The sequence below is a fragment of the Amaranthus tricolor genome, chromosome 3 (genome assembly GCF_026212465.1).
Source record: "Amaranthus tricolor cultivar Red isolate AtriRed21 chromosome 3, ASM2621246v1, whole genome shotgun sequence".
Lineage (NCBI taxonomy): Eukaryota > Viridiplantae > Streptophyta > Magnoliopsida > Caryophyllales > Amaranthaceae > Amaranthus > Amaranthus tricolor.
The window spans coordinates 33,150,564-33,164,836 of record NC_080049.1 but is presented as its reverse complement, the minus strand read 5'-3'; the positions used below and the strand labels follow the sequence as shown (position 1 = coordinate 33,164,836).

Sequence of the window (14,273 nt, the reverse complement as noted above, 5' to 3'; positions counted from 1 at the left end):
TCCTTTTAGTGGATTAGTGTGAATCAAATTGTTTGCTAATTGCTATCCCTATTCAACAACTCAACTTATAGTTATAAAAATAAAAGTATTTATTGTATTACCTTTTACCTACGGTGGCCAAGCTAGATGAGGCTCGCTGGAGGCCTGACCCTCTATTCCAAACACGCAGTTCATTGATTGTCAATTTTTTTTTGTCAAAAATTAGTATACAAACGATCTCTCATAAAAATAACCGATAAAAATTTACTTTGTGAAGGACTACAATGATAACAGTAACAATATTCTATTACATACCCCAATATCATTAAATAACTCCCACCAAAAAGGAAAAAAATTCTTTGTGAAAATAGGTAGTTTAATTGACGAAAACTTTTAACGATCAAAGCCATGCACAGTTAACATGACCAATGGAAGAAAGTCATTATTTGGTAGTTCATAACAAGAATTTTTCATTAGGTTGTTTTTGACAGCAACAGAAAATATTAGGTAGTTTTTGACAAGTAAATTTTTATTCGGAAATTTTTGACATTTTCTTGATATATAAATAAAAATATACTCCTTTCGTTCCCTAATGAAGTGTGCACAAGGAATGTTCACGGAAGTTAAGAAAAATAAAAAATTTTAGATCGTGAATATGTTATTTTATTGAATAATAAAGTTAATGAGAGAAAAGTAAAAATCATAACCATCAAAAAATATTAAAAGAAAGTTAATGGAAAAAAAATATTAGAACCACAACTAATAAAAAAATATTTTTATAAAGTTGGTAGGAAATATATGGGGATTATAAAGAATATAAAAATGTTAAAACGAAGTTAGTGGAAGATATATGGAGTCCATAAGCATTATAAAAATATTAAAGTGATGATAAATAAGGTTATTTTTGTCCAAAATTGTGATAAAAATAAAAAGATTTTTTATGAAAACAACAAATGAAACATTCCAAAATAACAAATAAGAACTTTTTTAATGAACGGAGGGAGTATATGTTATTTTTATAATGGTAACATAAAAAACGTATGAAAAAAAGTAACAAACGCCTCTAAAATGTTTGTTGAGGAGAATAATCTTGAAAACATACAAAAAAAAGGTTGATTAGAAAATTGGAGGTAGTCATAAAAATGAACTAATTTCTTCATATATGTACATAAGTTCACTATTTCAAATGCTATCTTCTAATTTCTAGCATCAACTTAAATTTTAAGTACTAATTTAAAATCTCAAACGGATAAAATAAAATAATTTTGAATTTAATTCTAACTAGCAAAACGTGCGATTACACATTAAAAATTTTCTAAATCTACAACAAAGGTGGTGCACAATCCCACATCAAGTAAGAGGATGACTTCCAATTCTCAGGCATAGCCGCCATCATAGGGATTGATCCAATGGCTTCCATTCCATCCCACTGATCATGACCATCATCCTCACCGTACAACCTATTACTAAAATCTCCTAAATGTTGCTGATTATCCTCTACACTAACATGCTCCATTTGATCTTGTGGCAATGCTCCATTTATATAAGGAAGAACACCAAAATCCATGTTTTCAAGTACCGAAGTGTCCGAAGAAGACATGTTTAGTAACATCGATGAGATATCGATGTTATTCGATTTAAGCTGTTCATCAGAAGCCTCCTCGAGCTGAGGTAGCTTAAGCTGATGATTGTAATTCCATGATATGTCATGTATTCTATCAGTCGGAAAATCTAACATGTTTTCCATATGTGGTAACAAATTATTATTATTATTATTATTATTATTATTGTTGGATAATGTCTTATTGGGATTGTAATTACTAGTTGTAGAGCAAAAGGGTTTCAAGGTTGGTATTATGTGATCTAAAAATGACATGTTATAATTTGGTGATTGCAAAATTTTTTCTAACTCATTGAAGTTGTTAGGGTTTGGTTGCATTGAAGTATTATTATTAGGTTTAATGATGTATTCAGGGTTTAAGGTAGGGTTGCTTAGAGATGATTGTGTTTGTGTATGAGGAGGATTAGGTTTAGGTATGGTTGAAGATACCCAAGAGTGAGAAATAGTTCTTGGAGTTATAGGGCTTGTTTTCTTGAATATCCTGCATATTGCCCATGAATCCTGCACATATAGTATTATAGAAATATTAGTTTACATAGATTATGAAAAATTAAAAAAAAAAAAACAACATAGTATTGTTAAGTGATAAACTATATAACATATATTTAAAGCTATATATAACCATCAATTTAAATTAAGATTCTGATTAAATTGATTTCTTAACACGATATAATCAGTTGAGAATTTAGTACACTAAATAAAAGTGTATACTAATTAACTTTAACATGCAAGTGGACTGTACCGAAGCGAAAAGTAAAAAGTGTGTTAGTAAAATGGAGAATAAGAAATGTAGATTAGTAGAGTAAAATGTAAGAAATAGAGCGTAATAAAATGTATTCTTCTGTACGTTCCCTCTATACATAATACACTCAAAAAGATATAACTAGCTCTATTTTGTATAATAATATATAGCAAATTTAAAGAGATATCCCATTAAGAAGGCATTAATTTTAGAATTAATAATACTATTATAGATAATAAATAATTAATTAGATATAGATTATAACTTACATTAGCAGGAAAGTTTTTATGAAGGCAGTATGTTTTGGAAATGGTGGAATCAGCAAGGGTAGGAAGGCGAAACTCATGCATCATCCAGTCAGTTTTAACACCTTTAGCAGCTCTACCTTTGTAAAACACCAATGATTTCTTCAATCCTATGCATTTACTTCCTTCTGATGAGTAGATCGGACGGTCAGTTCCCGTCGCCTTCCAAAACCCAGCTTCCGTCACTCTATTTGGTCTTGCACTATTTCTATATTTTCTGTCCCGTGGACAATAGAAATACCACTCTTTTTCCCCAGTACTGCTTGCAAACTCTGCATGCAAAAACAATTTTGATATATTTAACTTTTTATGTCATTATTTCATCAAAAATATATTTAACCTAAAAAAATAACTAATCTTTGCTTGTATTGTTTCTCTTTAGACCAGCAGCATCACTAAATTATGCAAGACGGTGCAATTATTTTTGACTTTAGGTTTTTGTTGTCTTGTAAACATGTAACGTTAGACTTTTTATTTGTTCTTGGTGCCTCGATCTTCTTCCTCAGTACTTGATCAAAAGCAGGAGGAAACCGCTCTTTTCACTTACGTTGTACCCTAACAACTTTTCCTTATAATATATTGTCTTATTTTTCAAAAAAAAAAAAACTATTGAATAATATCTCTATGCACAAGTTAAAGTTATAAACACTATTTCATATAACTCCATATTGTAACGAATCTAATAAAATCTAACTTAATTACATATGTTTTTTTAAAGATGATTTGCAATGTAGAAGGTCGTCAAAGCAACATTTGTAAATGATGTGAATTTATTAGGCCGTGACAATTCGTCACATATTCTCACCGTAGCCAATTCGTGTGGATACGGGACACCCGTGGGCTCGGGCCCACAAAACGGGTCAAGAGCGTTGATTTGCACGTATACTTGATGAGATTTTTTGTTTCCAAAAACCATATGGTAGTAGCAGAATTAACTCACCAATATATGCAAGTCCATGATCCACTATTTTAATTATCGATGTGGTCGGAATCTTGTCTCATATGTAAAGTATTTTCAAGAGAATTAAAGTGAAGCTAATTAAGGTTAGAAAGATGCATTATGCATTTTTAATAAGCTAAGTGAGAATAGATATTGCATTGATGATCTTACTTGGAAGATCCCATGGATCATATTTATAAATATCAAGCTGCTTGATAAGCTGAATAGAAAGAGGACGTTGTTGAATCTTTCTCTTGAGATAAAATCCTACAAGCTCCTCATCTGTTGGATGAAACCGAAACCCTGGTAGCATTACCTCATCTAACTTCTCTCCTTCATTCTTTTTCTCATCATCCATAATATATATTTTTTTTACGGAATTTCCAAATAATATGCTATATACTCTATCAGCAACTCAAAAATCTCGAAAGATATGATCTTGATGAAAGGATGAATTATTGTTTGAAATAGTGAGAAGAGAAAGTAGGAAATAGTAATACTAGCTTGGATTGGTATTAATTAGGTTTGTAGAACAAGAAAAGATTGCAAAGTTTGAAGCTCATTATATGCATACTTCTAAGGGAGCTGCAACCGAAGGATCAGCCGTTTTTTCTGGTGACTTTCATGAATTTTTTTTAATATTTTAATATTGTAATTTAGATTTTAACCTTATAGAGATGAGTTGAGCAACAACTACCTAGAAACCGACTGTAAGTCAAATAAGGTTGCATGAAAACACTATATGTACTTACTTCTTTAAATATTGGTCAATTTACACTTTTAAATAAATATATATTGGACAAATTGTAAGACTCTCTTATTCTAATTTGCAGCATCATTCTACTAGTCTAAATGGGATATATTTTGTTCTGAATATATATTTATATGAGAATAACTTATAACGGTCTATTTAATAATCAATACTAATTGGTTGAAATGAAATCAATATATCTTGACAAGTTTAATATTCATACTTATTCTCTTTCAACATTTTCATCTTTTTCACAAAATCATTCCAACATATAAACGTTTGAAAAAGTGGTATTAGATGATAAATGAAAAATTGTGAACAGAAAATCTTTTTATGATTAAATTTTCATTACTTTGAGAATTACATGATTTATATTATGTCATTCTCCAAATTTAAATCTAAAAATGATCAGTAGTTGAAGTATTGTGGTAGTGTTTAATTAACAATGTGGAAACGTTCTTGAACAACCAAGAAGTATGCTTGAGCGATTTGATTGTTATAATATATTGAAAAAACCAGTACAGCATGAACAATAAAATTTAAGCAATAACAATTTCATAGAAGATTGACCAAAATTCATTTATGGATTAGGTCTTCCTTGGGACCTAGAAGATTCTGTAGATAATAATTTTCATTCATATTTGTTATCAATAAACAACATACATATAATCTTTGTATGTCTAGTTAATTATATATATATATATATATATATATATATATATATATATATATATATATATATATATATATATATATATATATATATGAAGCTAATATATAATAACATAATCATCGCTTTAAGTAAGATAAACTTTTCTGAAGGAAAAAAATATTTTCATTTTAAAGTAGATTGTTGGTAATACAAAATATGATGGATCTATTAGATACTAATAAGCTGATGTGGCATTGTAATAAATGTAGTATATATATATCTTTGTACTAATAAGGAAATTAATTGAAGTTTTTTCTCAGATTTTGATTCAAGAACTATGTTTCTCCTTCTTCTGTTCTTCTCTCTTTTTGTTCTTCTCTAAACTCCATTATTTCAATATGGTATCAAGAGCTAGAAGGATTACTGATTGACATTGCCTTTCCTCTTCTTCTTCTCACAATGCAGATTGTTGTAAGTTGATTTTTTTTTTTTTTTTCTCTCCCGATCTGTTTTCTCATTACTGGCACATCGATTCTTCGATCTCTTGCGTCTGCCTCAACTGGGTTTTTCTTTCCTTTTCTGATTTCTGATTCAGCCTTTCTTTACCTTTTTCTATTCTTTTTCGATTCAAAGATCTTGATCTGTTTCTGATTTCTGTTTGCATCTCAAAAATAAAAAATGTCTTCTACTTCAATTAACCCTAATCAAGATCCTGGAAGTGTATATTTTATTCATCCATCAGATCAAACTTCCCTTCAATTAGTCTCTGTTAAGTTCAATGGCTCTAATTTTGCTGATTGGAAGAGATGCATGGTGATTGCCTTATCAGCCAAGAATAAATTGTCTTTCATCAATGGCAACGTTCCCAAACCATCTGATGACGATTCTTGTTATCAGCCTTGGATCAGATGCAATGACATGATCACTTCTTGGATTCTTTTCAATTTAGACACTCAAATTGCTAAAAGTGTAATGTATTTTGACACTGCTACAGCTATCTGGAATGACCTAGAAGAAAGATTTGGTCAAACTTTTGCAACTCAGATTTATTCCTTGGAGCAACAATTACATGATATTAGTCAAGGCAATTTTTCTGTAATGGAATTTTTCACTAAAATAAAAGTAGTTTGGGATGAACTTTCAGCTGTGAATCCTCTTCCTTACTGTACTTGTCAAAAATGTACTTGCAATCTGACCAAAAGAATTATCACACAACAACAAGATCAAAGACTCATGCAATTCATGATGAAGCTGAATGATCATTTCTCTGGAGTAAGAGGTAATATTCTCATGATGAGCCCTCTGCCTAATATTTCTCAAGCATACAGACTTTTCACTCAAGAAGAGATTCACAAAGAGTTATCTCATTCCAATACTGAGTCAATGGCTTTTCAAACTAACCGATCTCAAATTTCTGATTCTAGAAATTCCACCAATAGATGGAATTCTAGACAAAACAATGGTGGTAACAAATGGAATTCTGGTTCTAATTTCTTCTACAGTGGTGCTAACAATCCTAAAAACAGGTTCTCTAACCAAAACAAAAGACCTGCTTCTTCTTATTATTGTACTCACTGCAAAATTCCTGGACATAGCTATGAGAGATGTTTTGAGGTTCATGGATTTCCTCCATCCTTTAAAGGTTTCAAAGACAAAAAAAAATAGCAGCAACTGTAGAAGGTGAAATTGGTGAATCTTCTAGACCTGATTCCACCCAGGCCATTCCTACTTATGAGCAGTACAAGCAGTATGTTCAACAGATGCATAAGAGTACATCTAGCACAGACACTCATGCTCCTGATCCAGAAATGATACATTCTGCCAATCTTGCAGGTAAACTTTGTTCTCTTACTTGCCTAAAAACCCCTTGGGTAATTGACAGTGGTGCTACTGATCATGTTAGTCATGATCTGAGCAATTTCTCTAGCTATGAGCCTCTTAATGCTACTATCCTTGTTCCTAATGGCAAAAGAGTTGAAATTACACATATTGGGACGATTTTTCTCAACAATGGCATCACCTTATATGAAGTCTTATATGCTCCCCTCTTTCAATTCAATTTGATTTCTGTAAATAAACTGTGTAAAGACATGAATGCTACCATGTCATTTACTCATGATGACTGTTATCTTCAGGGGCACTTCTTGAAAGGGCCACCAATTCTTCTTGGTAGCTTAGTTGGAGGATTATATCATTTGAAGAATTCTTTCAAAGTTCAGACAACATCATCAAATGCATCATCCCCATCACCAATGGTCTTGAAGTATGCTAATACAAGTATTGCAGATAATGCTCAACTATGGCATATTAGATTGGGTCATTTGCCTTTTTCTCAACTAAAATACTTGCTTGATGTAAATAGTTCACATAATCAACAAATTTGTCAGATTTGTCCTCTTGCCAAACAAGCAAGATTATCTTTTCCAGTAAGCAGTATAAAAACAACAAAGCCCTTTGAACTTCTTCATATTGATTTGTGGGGACCATATAAGGTCAAGAATCATAATAATTGTAATCAGTTTGTTACTATAGTTGATGATTTCAGCAGATTTACTTGGGTTCATTTGATAAAATACAAATTTGAAGTTTCAATTGTTATACCACAGTTTGCTATGTTTGTTTTGTTGCTACACAATTTGATGCTACTATTAAATGCATAAGAACTGATAATGCATTGGAGCTCTGTGCAAGTACTATGAAAGATTTTTATTAGGCATTAGACATGAATCAAGCTGCCCTCATACTCCCCAGCAAAATGGGGTAGTTGAGCGAAAACATAGGCACATTCTTGACACTGCCAGAGCATTATTTTTCCAAGCCAAATTGCCACCACATTATTGGGGAGAAGCCCTTCTTTGTGCTACCTATTTACTGAACAGAATGCCATTAAGACCTCTACATCATTCCACTCCATATCAACTTTTATACAATACACCTCCATCTCTTGATCATCTCAAAGCCTTTGGATGCTTGTGCTATGTCTCAACATCTCCAGTTCTGAGAACAAAATTTGATGCAAAGGCCACAGCTCATGTCTTCCTAGGCTATCCAGTGGGCCAAAAAGGGTACAAAGTCTTGGACTTAACCACATACAAAATAAAAATCTCAAGAGATGTGGACTTTCATGAGTCCCATTTCCCCTTCCATAATAAAGTCTCCTCTACACCTTCAACAAATCTCTTTTATTTGCCATCCATTACTTCCTTCACAACCTTGGAATATCAGGATATACCTGATATTTTTACCTTTCCCTTTCATTCCACATCTTCAACAGAAAATGATATCATAGACATTTCCTCTACTTCAGAAACATCCTATCTCCAAACCAATATATCCTCTGAACCTTCTTCACCTTCTCTTAATACACCCACAATTACCAGTTCACACCAACAAGTACATGAACAGCAAATTCCTCCCTTGAGGAGAACCTCCAGACTATCAAAACCTCCTGCCCATCTTGCAGATTACAAGTGCAACACTGTCACTAAACATTGGTGTAATCTTGTCTCCTTTGCACAATTACATAATCAGCACCATGCATATCTTACTACCTCAAGCATCATCTCTGAACCTACCACTTATTCCCAAGCTGCTACAGACCCTCTGTGGAATGAAGCAATGAACAAAGAACTTTCTGCTCTACAGGAAAACCAAACTTGGGAAGTTGTCAGCCTTCCAGCAAACAAAAAACCCATAGGCTGTAAGTGGGTTTATAAAGTGAAGTACAAAGCTGATGGAACCATAGAAAGGTATAAAGCTCGATTAGTAGCCAAGGGATATACTCAGAAATATGGCATCGATTTTAAAGAAACCTTTTCTCCTGTGGTTAAAATGCCAACAATAAGGGCAGTCTTGGCCCTAGCTGCATCTCATCAGTGGCCCATATACCAACTTGATGTAAATAACGTCTTTTTACATGGAGATTTGCATGAAGAAGTTTATATGAACATGCCACCAGGGATTCCAAACCCACATCACAAAGTTTGCAAACTTAAAAAATCTTTATATGGTCTTAAGCAAGCTTCAAGGCAATGGTATGCAAAATTATTGGCTGAGCTGCTTCTTCAAGGTTTTCAGCAATCTAAGGCTGACCATTCTCTCTTTATAAAAAAATCAGGTATTAATATCATTATTGCCACTGTATATGTTGATGATATTCTTCTCACAGGAACAGATGCTCTTGGTATAAATGACCTCAAAAAGCATCTGGATACTATATTTAGCATCAAAGACCTAGGTAAACTATCATATTTCCTAGGCATTGAGGTAACTTACACTAATCAAGGCATCATTCTTTCTCAAAAAAAGTTCACAAAAGAGCTCCTTCAAAATTGTGGTTTTGATCTACATACAGTTGCAGCTACTCCCCTTCCCATCAACCTCAAACTCCATTCTGAAGAAGGACCTTTATGTACTGATGCTGAACATTACAGATCTATCATTGGTAAATTAAATTTTTTGACAAATACAAGACCAAACCTTTCCTATGCTGTTTAAAGTCTGAGTCAATTCATGCAGGCACCACGTCAACCCTATTTACAGGCTCTACACCATGTCCTAAGATACATACATGGGACAGTTGGGCAAGGAATTTTGTTAAATGGTCACAATGAACTCAAGTTACAAGCTTTCTCTGATGCAGATTGGGCTTCCTGTCCTTACTCCAGAAAATCCATCACTGGCTACTTAGTCCTACTAGGAGGTTCCCCTATCTCATGGAAAAGTAAAAAACAATCAACAGTCTCAAGAAGTTCTTCTGAATCAGAGTATAGGGCCATGGCATCAGCAGCTAGTGAAATCATTTGGGTACTCAGGCTACTCAGTGAGCTAGGAGTGCATCATCTTCAACCAGTTGCTCTACATTGTGATAGTCAATCCGCCATTCACATTGCAAAAAACCCTGTTTTCCATGAAAGAACTAAGCATATAGAAGTGGATTGTCACTTCACTAGGGATAAAGTACTAGAAGGTCTCATCCAATTGACATATTTACCTACAAAGTCCCAAGTTGCAGACTTATTCACCAAGGCTTTACCTTCTCCTCATTTCAAAGAATTATTGGCCAAACTAGGAATGATTTCAAACACCCATTCCTAGTTTGAGGGGGGATGTTGGTAATACAAAATATGATGGATCTATTAGATACTAATAAGCTGATGTGGCATTGTAATAAATGTAGTATATATATATCTTTGTACTAATACGGAAATTAATTGAAGTTTTTTCTCAGATTTCGATTCAAGAACTATGTTTCTCCTTCTTCTGTTCTTCTCTCTTTTTGTTCTTCTCTAAACTCCTTCATTATTTCAATATAGATCATGTCAATAATTTTAATTTATATTAGTATTATAGATTATAGACTATATAGCTAAATATTTAAATTCCTTATAAGTGCTTATAGCATAGTATGAGTATAAGCAAGTAACGAGCTCATTGGAACAAGCATATGAATTAAGAATACATTGATTAATGTTTTTGTATTAAATAGTGCGAAGATGGTTTTAATTATTTGTAATTAAGATGGCAGCAAGACAAAGCAATCTATAAGGAACATATAAAAAATAATTAATTAAATAAAAACAGAAAATTGGTATGAATTAACTGAGCTTTGAATGAAGAATTGAAGATGTACGTGTGATTGTCTGACTTGCGTAAACTTTGAGACAAAAGAAGCCAAAAGTCATAGGCTTATTATAAATTGTGTTATTACTATGTTTTTTTAGTATTCTTTACCTTTAGAATATTTAATTTTAAAAAAATAAATTTTAATTAAAATTTTTACAAAATATATAAAGCTAAATATATGTTTATGTAATATACATATTTTTTATTATAATATTTTTAAAATTTTTTTATGGTGTAATTTAGAGATATTTATGTTTAAAAATTATTTTGAAAATTATGTAAAAAATAAATAGAGAGAACAAAAAATAACAGAAGGAGTAATAATTAATTAAATAAACATTTAAATTGATGCATGTAGATGGATGTAGTCTTAATTAGAAATATTTTTTCCTAATTAATCCGTTTTGTTATAATTAAGTAGCAATAAAATGGAAGCTTAATTAAGAGTTTCTTGAGATCCGATAAACCTGATTTCTATTCCATTCTTCAGAGCTTCTATTCAACTGACGTGTCAGATTCAGGTTATATTTTTATTATCAGTCAAATTCATTCAGATTCGTTACACCAACTACAGTGGAGTGAGTAGTAGTATTCATTAATTAATGGGGCACTAACATACTATTATTATTGGACCACTTCATTTACCTACAAATTAAGTAGGAAATTTAGGAATTAATATTGAATTAATAATATTATTAAAAATAAAAAATAGGCTTTTGGTTATGTAGTTCAAGTTATAAAAGCTGTTACTTCTCTCTAAATGTCATAGTTTCGCTCCAATTAGACAAATATAAATAAAAATTTTGCTAGTTGATTAATAAGGATATAAATTTAATTTAAGTGGATAGCACATTAGAATATATTTTTAGTTTTGAATTATATAAATATTGATTATATTATTTAATACTTCTTCTTTCAATTATTATGCCTTAATTATTTGCGTTTAACATAGAGACTAAAGAGTTGGATAAAGTAGTGGAGTATTTGAAATAAGAGGAAGAATAAAGAGTAAAAAGAATGGGATCAGACCTAAAAATAAAAATAAGGCTAATTCATTAAAACATATTAAAATAGAAAATAGGACAAATTAAACGAGACAGAAGCGTATATAAAATTTAGAATTCATATTATCAAATTAGATGTAAGTATATATTATGTTATCATTATCTTTTAATTTGCTTAATTCCTTTTTTTTTTTCAAACATATTAGAAGTATTATTCTAATTATGGAACATTAACGGACTGACACTCGGGAGTATTCCTTAGCTTTTGCGTTAAATTTAAAAATTAGTATGTTTAATAAGAGACCATAATTTATTACTTTAATTGATGACTTTAAGGTTATAAGTAATTACTTTAAAATTATAAATTGATCACTTTAAGATCGTAATAGATCACTTTAAAGTCATAGTTAATCGTTGTATAGATATATTGAACAAGTCCAACAAATATGCTCTCACCAGACGGTCTCATTTTGAAAATTTGTGTAAAACCAGTCACCTCAACATCTAAAATCATATTTCTATATTAAGCATAACACAATGTGGCTGACTGGCAGTAATAATGCAAAGAATGATTTCCTTTCACACTATTGTAATACCGGATGTAGCTCTCTTGTTAAAATATTTACTATTTTCTTTTTAAGTATATATCCTAAAAATAATCATCTCAAATTTTAAAATTTTAATTAGCAAGAGAATTACTTTAAACTCATTCTATTATTTATGTTTATTATGAGATTTGATTAACTCAATTTATTTCATAAGGGTAGTGCGTGTTTCATATCCCCCTCATGTTAAATGGTCGAGATCTCAAAAATATATTATAGTCTAATAAATATCATATATATTTCTATGTATTTTCTTTTCATTACGTTTCTATTTATCATACCAAACACTCCTTTAAAATTTTAATTTTACAATACTTTATAATAAGCACAAGCTAAGTAGGTTGTCTTCATTAATCAACATCCTTTTCATTACTATATCAATATGTACTGTTCAAGTTAGCTACAGCAACTTCTGGAACAACTCTAGTACAGTGTAACTGTGTAAACATTACAAATTTCGTAGTAAAATGGAAATATGTGAATCTCAATTCACTATCGGGAATCAATCCATTAAAATCACATATCGAAAAATGTTAAATTGTTTCAATTTTAGTTTTCGCTAATATTACTTTCTGATCTGCAGATAATTTTACTTTTGAGGCGACAATATATAACACATTAACACTCATATTCCTCTCTATGTATGGCTCAAGTGCTTTCACTATTTTGGAGTAAAATTGATCATATTTCTCTAGCCCACTTTCTTGAGGAGGTACGGATTTAGATTGTCCGTTATATTCTCTCAATCAGATCCTATTTTCAAGTAGAATATTGGGCTGATAATGATTATGATGATGATAAACGTTAAATTGAGCGTTCAAGTTAAGAAGTTAGAATCCTCTCCATTTTATTTTCTTCATTACATGTGTTAAGTTCTTAATACTTATTTTAGCATTAAAAAGTTATAAATTCATATTGCAAGAGTGAAATGAAAACTCGTCGACTATCGAGATAAGTTATAACTCTTCAAAAAAATAATTAAAATCCTTAAAAGAGGAAAGGAAAAATATTTAGGAAAAATTACCGTGAATAATACAACTTTTTGTTCATTTTCCTAAAATAATACCAACTATTGATTAACCATGAATAATACCAACTTAGGGGGTATTTTCCTTGAATATTACCAACTTTAGTTTACCAACTAATTTACCAATTTTTTTGTCTTATAATTACCTAAAAAATAGTTTGATTTTTAACATGTTAGGAATTTTCTATGTTAACACCCCTTTAAATTGATATTATACATGACTAATCAATAGTTGATATTATTTTAGGGAAATTAACAATAGATTGTATTATTCATTACAATTTTTCCAAATATTTATAGGAAAGGAAAAAAATTTATAGATAAAAACAAGTTATTCCTAACTTAATAAAATAAAAAATACTCATAAAATAAAATAAAATAAAAAATGGTTGACAAAATAATGAGGTTTGGCACTAGTCAACTTATAGTGGGAATTAAATAGGTGGAGATTGTAAAAGCCCAAAAAAGGGCATGGGATTCCTCATAAATAGACATCGATAATGCAAAATAAGTTAACAAACACATCATTATCGATTAATCGTACCAATAAGTTTGAAATTTTATGGTTGAGCAATTATAGTTAACTTTGAAATTTTGTGTTCTTGCACTCCAAATTGCTCAACACTCACATTTATTTCATAAAAATTTCTTGTAAAATGAGACTTTGCCCACTAATAAATTATTTACCAAATATCCAAACATAAATAAATGTGGGAAATGGGAATTGAACCCTCCTTTTAGTCAAATGGAGCCAAACTTGGGAACTTCAAATTTTTATTTGAGAGAAAAACTAAATACCACTAAAATCTATGTCCCTCGTTTCCTAAACTTTTTGTCTCTTTGTATACTAAGCCTTGGATTTGGTGGCCCAACCGTGCAATCGAAGTTAGAATATTGGGTCAAAATTTTGAAACCCAACCATGCACTTTCATTTTCATTTCACTTTTCAGCACAGTCACGATTCCTATCGTATAAACTCATATAATTAGCTCATTAATTTTATAATAATTAATTACTTTAAC

The 14,273-nt window shown here is 30.8% G+C and overlaps 1 protein-coding gene across 1 annotated transcript; it reads right to left on the bottom strand.

The window, feature by feature from the left end:
- Positions 1 to 1,299: 1,299 nt before the first annotated feature.
- Positions 1,300 to 3,945, bottom strand: LOC130809076 (putative NAC domain-containing protein 94). Its single transcript, XM_057674705.1, has 3 exons — positions 3,759 to 3,945; positions 2,612 to 2,919; positions 1,300 to 2,101 (listed from the first exon to the last, which is right to left on the bottom strand). The coding sequence occupies exons 1-3, from the start codon at positions 3,943 to 3,945 to the stop codon at positions 1,301 to 1,303; spliced, it is 1,296 nt and encodes a 431-aa protein (XP_057530688.1). The 3' UTR covers position 1,300.
- Between the last annotated feature and the right edge of the window lie 10,328 nt (positions 3,946 to 14,273).

Bases quoted from the DNA above. Each gene is read 5' to 3' on its own strand.
- LOC130809076 (XM_057674705.1), bottom strand. From the start codon at position 3,945: ATGGATGATGAGAAAAAGAATGAAGGAGAGAAGTTAGATGAGGTAATG. The intron at 2,920-3,758 runs GTAAGATCATCA...TTTTGCATGCAG, and splicing joins TGATCCATGGGATCTTCCAA to AGTTTGCAAGCAGTACTGGG. The intron at 2,102-2,611 runs GTAAGTTATAAT...CTATATGTGCAG, and splicing joins ATAAAAACTTTCCTGCTAAT to GATTCATGGGCAATATGCAG.